At 49.0% G+C, this 15560-nt stretch overlaps 1 protein-coding gene across 1 annotated transcript in view; it reads right to left on the bottom strand.

Annotated features, from left to right (window-relative positions):
• The window catches only part of CDH23 (cadherin-related 23), a gene marked incomplete at its 5' end in the record, with an annotated part of 139077 nt that overhangs the window by 48039 nt on the left and 75478 nt on the right, over positions 1–15560 (bottom strand). Inside the window, 3 exons of the mRNA XM_009879061.1 lie at positions 1565–1753; positions 3885–3997; positions 14198–14276. Of these exons, the coding sequence (XP_009877363.1) occupies positions 1565–1753; positions 3885–3997; positions 14198–14276 (381 nt within the window). The remainder of the gene's footprint in view (positions 1–1564; positions 1754–3884; positions 3998–14197; positions 14277–15560) is intronic.

Below are 15560 nucleotides of genomic sequence, written 5' to 3' on the forward strand. Positions count from 1 at the left end.
TCGGCCAATTCTTTTGGGGAAATCTCAGGAAGTTAAAGAAATACATCAAAAGAATGAGTCTATTTTTCGCTGGAGCGATGGGGAAGGCAAGGCTATTTTTTATTCTCTCATTTTAAAATTAGCAAGGCTGAAAAGTGAATTCTTGAATGGGAGTCGCTCCAGTAAAATGAGCTTTAAACCAGAAATAACGACAGATCCTTCATCCTTCTGGCACAAACAGAAGTGCTACAATGCCCTTCAAGAATGGATCTGCTGACATCTCTCAGAAAGTACGACAGCGGCTCTATTCAGAAACTATCCTGAGCATCTGTCATACCCATATCTTCTTTATTAGCAATTGACATTTTCAAGAAAAAACAGTCTCTTTATCTGCTTAATAGCTCATCTGCACCTCGTCAGGCTGAACTCATAACTCTCGGACGGTGACATCATGTCACAAGTAGATTATTAGTTCTGTGTCATAATCACATCACGTGGGGGGAAAAAAAGAAAAAAATTTCTGAGTGGCTTTACAAGATGCAGTGAACTCCACCCAGGGCTAGGGAAAAGCAAATCCGTCATTTCAGCCAGTAAAGGCATCTTGGAAAATGCAGATTTTAACTGACCCACTGGGATTTTGGGAGGCGGTGGGGGGGAGATGCTCCCTTTCTTATTGCTTGGTGCTATCACATCGCATACCCGAAGCATCAGGAAAACACCCCAATGATGTCATTTATTCTGACAAACTCTCTCCCCTTGCCTCTTGCTCGGGCTGAAGAGGAACAGGGATGGCAGGAGCCTGTAGCCAGAGCCTTTCCGAGAGATTTCGGAAAGTTCACCATGAGGTGTCAGCACTTATTCGAAGCAGACACCACGCAGCATGGCGGGGGTTCGAGTGCAGCGGCACACACAGAAGCAGCCAGACGTGAACTGCACAAGTCAAATAATCAGAGTAATTGACGGCTGCGAGCCCAAGGGCTGGGGAACGGGCTGCAATCCTCTATGTGGCACGGACCAGCGCTTAATGAATAGGAGCTCCATTAACACGAGGGAGGAACAAACCTCCGACACTCCTCCGGCTCATTTGCAGTGATGAACTGGTGTTCTAGTCCCCTGCATCACTGCCCCCAGCCCCGTGCTAGCAGCTCTCTCTTAATTCCACCCCGACAGCAGCAGTACCCATCCCCAACGGCACAGAGAACCCACAGGTCCTTCCTTCCCCCTCCCTGGCAGGTCCCCGGGCAGCCCAGCAGAAAACCTCCTCCCTTTCTAAAACAGACCGGCAAAGGACTGCCCAGCAAGAGCCCTGGGAAGCAGGCAAGAATCAGCATCCCATGCAATCCTATTTTCTGGCTCTCAGCTGCCGTGCAATCCCGACGGCGTTCGAGCAGTGCCTGCTCTCTGGGGAGGGCATCTGCACTCAGGGTAACTGAGCAAGATGAGCAACGGCAGCAGTACGAGCTGGAAACAGGGGTATCAGGATATAACTGTGCACCTTGTCAGTGACTTATCCTTCCTTGCATCCCCCAAATCAGCACTACCTTACAAAGGAGGACAGAAGCACCTGCAGCAGGGAGAACCTCACCTCATCTTTGTCCTGCACCTGGATGAAGAGGGGAAGAGCAAAGCCCACCTGGGCCAGCTCTGGGATGGCCACGCTGTACTCGGAGCTGTTGAACTCGGGCGCGTTGTCGTTGATGTCAATGACGAGGATGTGGAAGGTGGTGGTGACAGTGGCGTTGGAGGGTGTGCGGTCGTCATTCAGCTCTGTGCCCTACAAGGAGAGAAAACAACCGGGCAGCCTTTATTTTTCAAAGAATACACGTAAAAGAAAGCTTTAGATCAGATATTAGGAAGAAATTAGTCACTATGAGGGTGGTGAGACACTGGCACAGGTTGCCCAGAGAAGTTGTGGTAGCCTCCTCCCTGGAAGTGCTCAAGATTAGGCTGGACGGGGCTTAGAGCAACCTAGTCTGGTGGGAGATGTCCCTGTCCATGGCAGGGGGTTGGAACGAGATGGTCTTGAAGATCCCTTCCAACCCAACCCATTCTGTGATTCTATGTTGACCCAGCTCTTCCATCACCCACTCTTCAGATCCACAGCACTCTTGCAAAACCTCCCAGGGGGTTAACATCTCTCTTGTGAGGGCTGTGGCCAAGTTCTCACTGTGCCCCTATCATGTAGTACATTGTCAGGACTCAGGGTCGCACTAGGGGATAAGTAGGTGCCTTCCCCTCCATAAGTATTTAAAGCAAAACTTGAAGTAAAAAAATGCCTCGCAAAACACAAAAGACAGTCCTCAAAACGAGGGAAGCCGCTACGAAGCAAAGAGCACTCCTATTTTCTCCTCTGCCACCTCCTGAGGTGGGTCCAGGAGCAAGGAGCTAACCACCACAGAACTACAGAAGGGACAGAAAACTAGGGCAAGAGAGGAAAACAAGATTTAGACCTTAAAATAGGTTTGGCAACACATGTCTAAGTACACAGCTGAGTCATGACTCCGTATCGCACCTCTGTCTCAAGAAAGACTTGAATTTTGCTTTCCCGAAAGGAAAGAGGGCAGATTTTATTGCTAGAAAAGCGAGACTTGTGAAGCAGCCTTTTCAAGCAGACTCCCTCCTCCTTGTCCTTTGGATAATCTTTGCTTTGCCGTGGGCATGGAAAAGCAACGTGAATGCGACCTACACGGCTCATCGCTATTCACCGCTTCTGCGCACGGCAGCGGAACAGGCTGATTCGAACGAGGAGCCATCCAGCTGTATTTTCACTGCAAGCTCCAGGATGAGAGCAGCAGAGAACCTTTTGGGTCCTGCGGATGTGGGACACGGAGGAGTTGGCATTCCCGGGAGGATGCAAAGTTTGTGCGGAGAGGGAATGAAAAAAAAAAAGTAAAAAAAAAATAATCGATTGGGATCAACAGAATATTGTTGGAGCTTCATTGTCACGGAGGCAGGAGAATGGGCCAGTTTTCAGGTTGACAAACTTTTCCAAGATACAACCGATATTTCTGTCGCGATTAAAACCAGAAGATCTTCCCTCAGTTTCTACTGAACTGAAAATAAATAGCAAAGCCCAAACCAGGAGGTACCAGGGATGGATGTAGATCTCTTCTCTGTGCACAATGCCCCACCGTACAGCCTGCACCGGACCAAGAGAGATAATTCCTCGTCCCTTGGCTCCCCACCTCTGCCAACAAAGCATCGCGCTCGCTGAAACAAGACAGTGACGTGCATGCTGCTGCCCTCCCGATCAATGACCCTTCCTACAATGCTGATTTTTCCCCACCCTAGCCCAACAGAATCTATACTTCTAAATGCATTTCCAACCAGCTGCCCAGCTTGGTATTGATTTTAATTACAGGGCTGCGAGTAGAGCCAGGGAGCCGCTCTCAGGTGGGGCTGGAAGACCACGGTTCAGTGCCTTTTAGTGGTGTGGCAGCTTTCAGCATCACTCTGTGCCTGCTCATGCTGGGTAGATACAGAACGATGCCCTGTGACACCATTGCCTGCTGACGTGACATAACGTTTCGTGTTTCTGTTTGGGATTTTTGGGGGAAAGGTGGGAAATAGGCACCAGCGGGCACAATTGAGGTGCCCGAATGTATGTGTCTCTGTGCTACCTGCAATCCTAGGGCATCTGTGTGCTACAGCTGCAGGAAGGTCTAGTTGGAGACCAGGCAGGGCACTGAAAATGACCTTATGTAATGCCACCTAGGGGCAACTACGATTTGGGCCACCATACAAGGGGGTTGCACTAAAGATCTCGCCTGGCTTGGCCGGGGGACCAGCACATCACGCCTCTGGATGCCCATAAGATGTATCCCAGGTTTGCACCTCCACCTTGAAGGAGTTGTCCCCAAGCAGGATGCCCTCCTTGTGGGTCTCTGGGATGGAGGAGGTCTCACCTTCACCGTGAGGATGAATCCAGCGCTGTAGAAGGGGTTTTCCCGGTCAAGCGGCCCATTCAGGGTTAAGGCTCCACTGATGTAGTCCAGTGCAAAGATGCTGTTGGTGTTACCTGAGGGAAATAACAGGCGGTGTGAGCACAAGGGGCCGGCACAGCGGACATCAAACGGTGCTGGGGATAATGCAGAGAGAGAGGTGGGAGGACTCGAGCCTCTTCCCCACCACCAGTCACCACAATCTCTCTCTTGAAAGAGAGATTTTTAGAGAGCAGACCCACTGCCAGGGCAGGAGCTCCAAGCTGGGCACAGGCTCTGTGAACCCTGCGCGTTATCTTAACATACTTTAAAACGTAATGGCCCTCCCCTTCTCACGCTTGCCCCAGCTCAAGGCTCTAAAAGGTTCTGCTTTCCTTCCAACAGCTGATAAAGTCACAATGCTGCAGGTGACTGAAGAATTCAAAAGGGTTTGGGGTATTAAAATACGCAAGAGCACACACAAAACCAGGGCTGAATCCAGGTGTTCCATGTCCCTGAGGTAGGCATGGATTCTCTCTTAAAATACAGGAGTTGGGGGACATCATCAGCCCAGGTTAATCCGAGGAAGGCACAGACAGACCAAGCTCACAGGGAACCCTTCACACAACAAACAACAGTTTAACTGTGAAGTGTCTTGCCAGAGGATGCTGAGGATGATGGAAGTATTCAAGGAGAGACTGAGGAGGTTAATACAAGGAAAAAAAAAAAAAAAATCTGTCAAAGAGAAGCCTCCTGCAGCTCAGGAATTTTCTCCTCTGGTGCCAGGGAGAGTATTAGAGTAAGTACTGTAGACACTTGCCCTGCTTTTAGGCTCTTGCCAGATGTGTTGACCAACCCTACATGCAAGCAACCAGTGTGCCAGGGAGGGCTGTGCCTCTTCCACCAAGCATCCTACCCTCAGCTTGACTTCTCCTCTTGGAATTAGACACCCAAAGAGGATTAAAACAACACTTGAGCCTCACGGCCGGCAGATGCTAAAAGGACGAATGTTCCATGATGGGAATGCTCTCCTGATGGTTCTGGGCACACCCTCTGTCATTCAGACAAAAGGAAGCAGTTGGTATGTGGAGCCTGGGATACCTGATGCCAGCCCCACACAACATCAGAGGAGGCTGCTGAATTAGTGATGACCAAGGAGGTTACACGTGGCACCCTCCCCTCCGCCTCATCTTCTCACGGTATGTAGAAAGCCCTGATCCAGCCCCAAATTGGAGCGAGGAGACCCCGCAGGTATACTATATTCATCCCAGTCCAAAATAAATTAAAAAAAAACCAAACAAACCTCAAACTGTCTTCTCGATATATCTCAGCATGAACGAAACACGCACAACATTTGTCATTTCCCTGGAAGGGAGTTGCGAGACAGTTCTGCCACCGCAGAAAGTTGTTTCCCATCACTCAGCATCTGCCTCGCTCCCATCCAACTCCCCGCCTAAGCACAGCTGCACCTTGTGTGGGACAGCCAAAGCCTCCAGGTCTGGCTCTGCCCCCCTCCCAGCCCCAGGAGCCACCCATTTCCATCCTCCTCTCCTCTCCCTCTCCCTCTCCCCTCCTTTTCCTCCCAGGCCCTCCCCTCTACCCTCTCCATCTGAAATGGACAGTTTAACTGCTCCATGGCTACTTAAAACATTAGCATCTAATTTTCACTGCTGTACCTGAAGATGCCCCCTCTCTGGAAGTGCCCAAGGCTAGGTTGGACAGGGCTTTGAGCAACCTGCTCTGGTGGGAGGTGTCCCTGCCCATGGCAAGGGGCTGGAACCAGATGGTCTTCAAGGTCCCTTCCAACTCAAACCGTTCTGTGATTCCTAGTCACCTCCCTCAGCTGATTATTCTCTTTTCATCTTGGCTTTCCACCTGCGTTCTGTAATTTACATCTGACTCTTTAGGAGACCCCTTCCGACACCAGCTCTGAAGGACACCTCACGAGATGTATGGAATAGAATAGTGCTGCAAGAATACCATGTTGCCAAGGTAAAGTTGATGCATCGGGGTAATCTTGGTACGCTCTCCCTCCCTGATATAAAGTGCAATACACCCACCTTTTTAATCATAAAATACTATTCTGCTAACAGGAATCTGTAATTGCAGAGACCAATGGATTTTAGTGGAAATAGGTCAATAGGGCAGGAATTTGACACAAAGAACCAAACGCAACAGTGAGCCCCATGTCCTACAAATGGTCACGTGCTTCATATTTGACCACAGACATTTTTGGAAGGACAGATGAATAAATTAGGGTCCCAGGCTGCAAGTCAGAGGCTTTTCTCTAGCTCAGTCTCCTCAACACTGCTCAGACGGCAGATAAACATCTCATGCCACCACCAGCGCCATTCTTCTTGTGGAGAATTGTTGGCTTTGCAAATTAGCCTCCAGATAGAAAGAGGTGTCTTCAAACTCAGCCCTCAGAGGCCTTTCAGAGCATCCTCCACAATGCTTCTCCAACCACGACTTTGTTATTCCTCTAACCAGTGGATCCCCACTGAAGCACTCACACTAAAGAGCAACGCACAACCCCTGAAGATGCTTTCTTTGCAAAAAAAAATAAATCAAAAAAACCCCTCTAATCATCTTCACATGTCTTCACTTTCCTCAGAGCAAGGAAAAAAAAAAAAGGTGAAGGAGAAGTGGGAAAAAATATCCAATTTTGTCTTTCCTTTCCCCCAGTCTCTCATTCTCCCCACTTTTGCATCACTTCTCCTTCCTCTCTGGTTCCCCTGTTACCTCTGCTGACCCGGCAAAAAGCTGAGCCCAGATTAAGTGCAGCCTAGTCCAGAGCTGCTGGTGCAGTTGAAGACACTGGTTGATGGTTTTCAACCCGTTTGTCCACTCCACCACTCTCGCAGCGCTTGCTCTGTCCTCCTCCCAGTTGCGCTGGATGGCCACCCCCAGCCCTTGGAGGCAGGTGGACATCATGAGCTCAGCCAGCTCCTCATCCCACTGCCCCAACGCTTCAGCTGACGGCTTTCGTGGCCACTGGAGAAAGGGAGACCCTTTGCAAGGAGTTCCAACCCAGCCAAGATCCCCAGATAGTCTCATTTTTCAGAGGACACGGAACGGCGTGGACCTTTCCATCTCCGTGTTTGCACGCTGCAAATCATTCTAACGACACAGACAAGAACTACCACGGCCATGCTTGACATGGAAGCCAAGTGACCTTCAAGAGGTGCCTCCGCTGCCTCTTCTCTTCCATGTCCCCATCACATGATGTCTCACGAGCAGTGCTCACGCCACGGCACGCACATCCTTCTGCAATGCAACGATTGCTCACTTGGCTCAGGAGTTACCAGCCGTTGGACCTGTCCTTGCTTGAGCCATCTACTGCCTTGTCTGAAGCCCAGTTGGAACCACAACAGGTTTTCTAGATGGAGACCAAGGACTTCATTTCCATGCCTTTGGTGCCCAAGACTGTGGTCTGTTTTTTGCTGAATATACAAGTCCTCCACCTCCTTCTCCATCCAGGTGAGGATGCGACACGTTTACAGAGAACTAGGCAATCCAGCTCCACTGCACAAAGCCAAGGAATAAATGAGTCTTTCATCACTAAAGGAGGAACTCGGCTTTCAAGCACTGGGAAAGCAAAGAGGGCTTTAAGGAAAGCAGGGCAAGGAGAAGAAAATCAACACGCCTAGGAAGTAGCATCCACTGGTGAGGGATATCCCATGGGAAGGCAGGTTCCACTGCAAATCCACAGAGCTGCTGGGAATCAGAGATGGGGAAGAAATTAGATGATGGGAAGGGAAAGGCTGAGCAGCAGAAGGGAGCACTGAGAGAAGAAAAGTAAATGGACAGTGTTTTTGAACACTCAGAAAGGGGAAAGGTAAAACCAAAAAAGAATGAACTTCGGAATAGCAATCTGAATGCATTTCTGGCAGACTTGCTGTTCTCACCTCACATGGAACAGGCTTGCTGAGAGCATACAAGCCAAATTTCCTGTCACTTCATGGGTAAAAGGAGAAGGAAGACTTCCCATCCCTCTGGCCAGGTACAGGGACGGCAGCAGCTCTTGCACCCACCATGGCTGTGCAGGGGACTGGGAAAGCAGGGACCAAGGGGATGAATCGCAGCAGTCCATTTGGAGCGTTTTTCCAGGCTCATTGAGGAGTGGATGGTGGCACAGGCATCATTTTGGAGAAACACTGCTATAATGAGGGATTTTATAGACGAAGGCCATAATGTTTAATCACCCTCAGCCAACGCTCTCACAGTTTAAGAAGACCATTAAAAATATTGGCTTGAGCCCAGGGAAAGGAAAAAAAAAAAAAAAAGAAAAAAGACACTGATGTCTCCTCCTTCCTCTCTACCCCTTTGGCCTTTGAGCACCCTTCAAATCCCTAGGAGGACGAGATGCAGCTGTTGCCCAGACTGAGTGAAGTCCTGTCAGTCAGGGAAAGTAGATTCCTCCCTGCACAGAATTTTCCCACTCCCCTTCTGCACGAAGGACCCTTTGTATCGGGGAGCCGCATCCTCGAAAAGCCTCGGGATTGCTGAGCCGCCGAACTCGGAAGCGGATGACTTTCATGAGATGTGAAAGGGGAACCCATCACACACCTTGCACCGGGATAATTTATTAATCAAAATATGCTCCGTCAGGGCTCCTCGGCACCAAAATAGATGCTGTTGGACGTGGTTCATAGAGTCAGCAACAGACACAGTTATCATCGTATAAATAGCCCATCAGCTGCCGTGACCACCTCGGTGCTCTTCACCTTGAGGTTTTGCCCCCGTGCGATATGCAGGGAGGCGTGCCAGGGCAGATACCTTGCCCCACGCTTAAATTCAGAGGGAACCAGCTCTTACCAAAGGAAAAAGGCTTGTATTACAACCTAGGCTTTATTCTTTGGCTCTACGTGAAATCAAGCTGCTCGAGGAGACAGTGCCTGTCTCTCCAGCTCTGGATTTTGTATTGCTCTTCTTCCCAGAAGATGCAGTACAAGAAAATAAGAGGAGAGATTTATCACCCGAGATGCAATCCCTCTCGCAAAGCCCCCAAGAGCCGTGGCTGGCTGCCAGAGAGGAGAAGAGAGCCCATAGAGTTTAAGGGTTCCTGCTCTGAGGGTAAATCATCACACGAAAGGATGTCGAGTCTTGGACCACAACCACCATTCCCCCACGTCATCTAAAATGTGCTTGGTGGCTCAAAGGGAAGGCAAATCACCAGCCCTGTCTGGCTTTTTTCCCTCTTACCCTTCTCTCTTTTCCATGAATCTAACCCTCAAGACAGCAGAGAAGCACATCAGGACCTCAGGAGAACACGAAAGGAGTACACTGCCACACGGCTTGGAACGAATCTGAAGCAGCTTTTAACATAAACCTCACATCTCCAAGCTCAACAGCTTTCGGAAAATCTTCCATTAAAAACCATCTCGCAACCAGTTGTTTTCTCTAGCCCCAGCAGGGACAGAGGTGGTGCAGTTTCATCCTTCTCCAGCAGTTGCCAACATCTTGAACACCCATTAAATCCCAGGAAGCTAAAGAAGACGTCCCAGAAACTAAACAAAAAATATGCTCTTGTTTCATAGTTACACGTAAGTGGAAATGTATAGTTTTAATTACCAAAAGCTGTTTGCTAGGGGACCACCTGCCATGCAAACTGTCATCCCAACCCTATCTCTTTCTACCAATTTCCGGGTTGCCAGGGAGCCAAAGCACGATGCCAACGTGACGATGAAGCATCACGAGCGGCAGGGAGGAAGATGGGGAGAAACCAAGGCAAGAAAAGAGGGGATGTAGCCGCAGCCACCATCTCTTCTTTGTGCCCTTTCATCCCCTCGCATTGGCAGGGTGGAAAAACAGCCTTTTATGAATAACTCGGCACGAGGCGCTTTTCCACCCATCAGCGTGTCCTCCTCCAGAAACGCCCTGTGATGATGACTGCCTTTAAATCACCGCCAGAAGGTCCCCCCAGCAGTTGTAATTTGTGAAGACTTTTAACACCCTAGTAGTTCACCAAGGGATCCGAATATGGGAAAAAGCCGAGGCGACATAGGCAATGGGAATATTAAAATTAGTGGGTCTTGTTTCCAGAGATCCTCCCTGATGGCTGGTTTAAGGGACTTTGCCCTGCCTTGCCCTTTACCTTCTTTAAATAAAGTCAGGTCAAAATGCGACGGGAAGTGTCAGCAGCTGAGGGCTGGGAAGAACTCTTTGGCCACTTAAGCTTACCTCAGAAGGGCTCATGTTGCACTTTTAAAAGGACTCTAGATCTGTTAAGACCACATAAAACATGTTCCAAGAGCTACTGCATCCATTTCTACACAAACACACACATATATATTTTTTTTTGTTGTTGTTCCTGAGTAGGAAAACCAGAAGAGAGACAGAGTGCAATACTTTTCAGACATGCTTCCCTCTTGCTTTTTCTATTACACTGCAAATAATGATTTTTAATTCATGCCTCCCTTGGGATGCACGAGCTTTAGGAAGAGACCGCTTTGCCAAAAACTGCATCAGCCTCCTAAAACAGTCAAGTTAGGGAGGGGGAAAAAAAAAAAAGAATAAATGCCCTAAGGGTTTGTGAAGAATTCTTCGAGGGAAATCCTCTGCTCCCTCCCCTCCCTCCCAAGCCCTGGGAAGGACATATGGATTGCCCTTGTACAATCTCCCTCTTGCCCATCCATCACCAAACCTGAAATGTGTCAGGTAGAAAGAGATTGACATTCTGGGCATCTTGCAGAGTCCCGGGACCTTTTCCCTTGGTTTAACCCTTTGATGCCTCCCCAAACAGCACAGGTCACCTTCAGGCCACAGGGCATGAAGTCTCCTCGCTGTCCTGAAGATAAACGAAACCCAAAATTTATCGCCAGTGAGCAAAGCACGAGGCTGTGGCCATACAACACATTTCCCTAACAAGAGCTCGCGGGCAAAAGTCTATTGATTAAATTGCCACTTAACTCACGCTAAAAATCCTTCTCTTCAAAGGATTCCCCACGCCCCGGGTGATGCGTGACAGCAGCAAACGTGAAAACACACAAGACCTGGTGAGAGCGCCGGGGCCGTCTGATTTCCACCAGGAAAAAAAATAATAAAAAAAATATCAATCTCTGTTAGACGAGAGAGTTCCCCGAAATGAAAAGCCTTATCTAGAACAGGTCGTGTTATACCACAAGTCACTTGCTTTGCCTGGGAAATGAAAGATGATGAGGCAGAGTCCCCGGTACAGAGGCTATCTCCATAAATCTGCCAAAAAGGAACTGTGGATTACTTTCCTGGATTAATTATCCGTCCTTCAAACAGAGTCCTGACCTCAGCGGCTGAGCATCTCCAACCTGTCACAGCAGCCAGGGAACCAGGGAGGGAAGGTTCTTGCGGGGCACCCACTGGTCACATCCTCCCTTTTCCTCTGGGAAAAAGCATCAGAAACACCCATGGGAGCCCCAACAGGCACCGACAGGCTTGAATCACCAGGGCTCAATATTCTTTTTCTTTTTCCCCCCAAACAGCCTTTTGCAGGGCAGCCACCCCACTCCTCGCAAAGCACGGGTGCGTGTTTTCACAGAGTTAATACGCTCAAATTTGGAAGGAAAAAGGGGAGAAGCGACATGAAGAGCTTTTCCCTCTAAGAGATGGAGATGACTCCCAACGCAGGCAGGTAGGACAACTAGCCAAAAGCCATGACACAGCGAGACCAGCCCTCATTTCAACCTTAACAGCTTTGTAAGCTGGCGGCATAAAGTTAGAACTTCAGTCTTATTTTATGTGGTTGTGGTTAATCTTTTAGTTTTATTGTTTTCCTGTCATGAGAGGACCTTGTGCTGGAGATAGCTGCATAAATAAGAGCTCCTGCAGTATATGCCGAGGCACAGCTACCCGAGGGATGGAGCTGAACAGGACACCCGCAACTCCAAATTAATTTTTACACCCCACCTCCAAATCATACCAATGCTTTAGATATTAACACTGAAGGTGTGATAAACAGCTAGGTTGCTTTTCAGCTCTCTCGATGCTGTCTATTCGATCCCAGCAGGTTAAATCAAACCCCATGCCCCAAGCCCTGGGAGAGTCAGGGAGAGGCAGCACCCATCCCTGCTGCGAAACTGGAAGAGCATCACCACCACATCCCCTCATGGAAGGGAGCTGAAAAAACAGGCATAATTACTACCTCCACTGGCCATTTTCACTTTTGCTTACAGTTGGTTTCTAATTTAATTTGCTTCCCCTTTCCCATACGTTAGGCTGGTTTTTTTAATTTATTTTTTTTTTGTGCAAAACTGCCATAAAAATTTACCAGCTCAGGCACAAAATATGCTCGCTGACCTTTACCATCATGATTGAGGATGATAACAAATTAATTACGCTTTACCTGCCTGCCAAAAAAAATTTTAAAAAATCGCTTGCCTGGGGTGAGCAGGGTTTTGGAGGCACAGTAGCTGCTGGTTCCCATGTCTGGAAGCTCAGGAAACAGAAGGTAACATCATGTTTCAAAAGCAAAAAGCAAACCATGGAACGTATTAAGAGAATGCCTTGAGCAGAGTCAAGGAGCTTCCTGCACCCTTACTGGCTTCAGACAAAAACCTGATTGCCCTGTGACCACGTTTTTGTTTAAAATTTGCCCTCAGTTACAGTCTGGCAGCTGAACGGAGCTGGTGAGCTCTGGCAACAAATTCAATCCAAAGTGGAAGCAGAGCATCCTGAAGCCTGGTTTCAGGGATTTTGGAAACATTTGCCTGAAGCCAAGGGCGAGAGAAGGTGAGGAGGAGGCAACGGTCCCTCCCTTCCCAGCACCATCGCTCTGCAAGGTCTCCTTGCCATGCAATTTTCATGTTTGGGAAAAAAAATAATAATAAAAAAAATAAATAAATACAGGATTTTAATCACTCTTTGATGTGCTCTGCCTGATTCCCCGATCTCAGAGCTGCCCGCCGCCAGGCAGGACTGGGGGCAAGGATTAAGCTCTTGGCATAGGCAAGAGGGACACAAGGCTGTTTGCACTGATCCACTCGCCTGTCCCTCCCCACCCCGCTGTCACCAAGCTCCCCGAGCGTGCCTGGCTCCCTGCCACCCTCCCCCTGCCCGGCCAGGCTCACGGCCACCCTGTCAAAGGGACCCAGTGGCTATTTTTTGCAAGAAAATCAATGACAGACGTGAAAATAAGAGCACGCATGAATGTTCCGGGTAAAAATCGGGAGCCCAAGGTTTTGTTTCCTTGATTCAGTAAAGCAGCTGTGACTGTCTGCCAAGCAGAAAACCCCGACGTGACCATGAGTGGTTGTTTCTGTATGTTTAAGGCACCACAGAAACGCTCTTGGAAACCCAGAGCTGTTTGTATTGCATTGGTGCCGACATGGGGAAATCAGATACCTACAGCATCACCCCTACCGAGTCAGAAGAAGGGTCTGGGGCCACCAGCAGATGCCCAAAGGAGGAGGTACAAACAGGACAAAAGGGATTCTCAACATGCTGCTGACCAACTTCAGACTTGGAGGAGATTTCTGCAAGCTGAAAGCTTCTGGCATCCTCACAGCAGCCTCTGCAATATCAGCCTGAGGTTTCAATCTGGTCTCCAGTATAAAAGGGCCTGTACCAACCAAAAGAAAGTCTGTGCTGCAGTTTGGCCAGTCGATACAGGCATTCTTGGGGAATCTCACTTTTAATTCATGGTGAGGCGACATTAGAATAAATTGCAGTGGGAATTAGAGGAATAAATAATCCTTGCACCTTCAAAGGCAGACTGACCTGGATACTTGCAGTCAGGATCAGTGGACTTGAAAGTCAGGGTGAAATCACCTTGACCCTAGAGGCTGAATGAAAGAGCGTTTGAAAGTGGTGGGCTTTGACAGGGAAGAAGCTGCAAAATTGTTTCTGCCCACATAGCTTGAAGGAGCTGCCAGAAGAGTGTGGCACAGCAGCGAGAGAAGGTTCTGCTGCCATTCCTTCCCCAAAAGCAATGCCAGAAACAAGGTTATGACCCAGACACACCAAGCTGGTCCCTCCCTGAAAGCACGACCAGCCTGTAACCAGTCCCATAACCGGTCCCATAATCAGTCTCTTCCTAAACAACCACCGGTGTATCATCAGCAAGAGTTTTGACACCCAGCTCTCCACAGGTCTCCTCCATGGGGCTGCACCAAGTGGAGCTGTTCGTGGCTCATCGTTAGGGCTGAAAGGTTTTCTAGTAGACATGGTCAAGTTTGTTAGAAATAATATCTACTACTTGAGGAAAAAGAGGAAAGCTCCAGCAGCGTCAAAGGCAAAGAAAGCTTTTCAGAGGAGTAAATGTTTTCAGTCGTAGCAGCAGGCGACATAATCAGTGAGGCTGGATGAAAAGAGCCACCACTTACCTGACACGATGGTGTAGCCGATGCCTCGGGGACGGCCCTTGTCCTGGTCGATCGCCGTTATCATCCTTACAGTGGTACCCTGGGGATGGAGAGGAGACAGGAATTACAGGGGCTCCCCGCCAAGGCATTGCACCTCTTACCCTGGGCCACATGTTAGGGAAAACTTGTCTGAGGAGGAGGTATGTTACGGAAAAATCCCATCACCTGCTTTTTGTTCACGCTTACGGCCTATCACTCTTTTGCAAGCTGCAAAATTCTGCTAACCTGCCTCAGGACGTAGATGGTGATGCTGAGATGAACCTGACCAGGAGAACGTATCCTCTAACTGAACCCCTGAGCAGGCTGAGTTTGACTGTGCAGTAGGTTTGTACCAGGGCAAAAGTCTGCAGGGACTAGAGAAAGCACCACCAGACTCTCGCTGCTCATCCCCTGCCCAGAGGAGAAGGATTTGAAGGTCAGCCTGGCGAGCATCGGTATCGCTGCTCGAGGAGGAAGAGGAAGGTGGAACTGAAGGTGCAGCATTGGCAAAGTCAGGACAAGCCTCCTGAGAGCATCGCAGCTGGGCAGGCTCCAGCCGAGAGGCCAAAGCGTACACTCCTCCACAGAGAGCATACTCACTCTGCAGTCCCTCAAAAACCAAAGACAACAATTCACCAACACCTTCAGCACTGGTCGCTACACCAGTTTGACCTATTGCTGGCTTCCCAGTTTCAATCTGTTCTCTTCTCCCCTTGCCTTCTTCAAACAAAGAAAACCAAGGGACGAGGGGTGCTTGCACTGGCCATCAGCATCCAGCTGCATAATTAAGTGAGCTGCAGAGATTTTAATTGAAACATTTAAGGAGAAAGAGGGCTGGACAGATGCTGAGAACATTGCATTGCCCACAGGCATGAGCTTCTACAGCTGCCAGCTCACCCTCCACCCTGCAGGACAGACCCGCTTCTTAGAGCCCAGCAGAAAGCATGAGGCCAAGAGTCCCCCCAAAATCCATGAAGACCATAGAAGTGACCCGAAAAATTCTTGGTTAGTTCTTTAAATAACAACATCATGCCCTTATGTCAATGCCATAAGCTGTACTTCCCCCGCCGCACTGCAGTGAGCCCATGCGAATACAAACACACGCACATAATTAATGTAGCATGGAAAAATTTACAACTCAGCTGTTCTTGTTTTCATTGGTTTATTAACAGTGGGAAAAGAAGCAATTTTTTTTTTTTTTTTGCCCTTAGAGAAAATGTCAACAGAGGCGTTTGCATATCTAACGAAGGAGCGGAGCGGGACAGCAGCGTTGCATTTGCCCTGCAATCCATCACTTGAAGGCCAAAGGGAAAGCTGCTGCAGAAACATCACCAGGGACTTTTCT

Source organism: Apaloderma vittatum, unplaced genomic scaffold (genome assembly GCF_000703405.1).
Source record: "Apaloderma vittatum isolate BGI_N311 unplaced genomic scaffold, ASM70340v1 scaffold18931, whole genome shotgun sequence".
NCBI lineage: Eukaryota > Metazoa > Chordata > Aves > Trogoniformes > Trogonidae > Apaloderma > Apaloderma vittatum.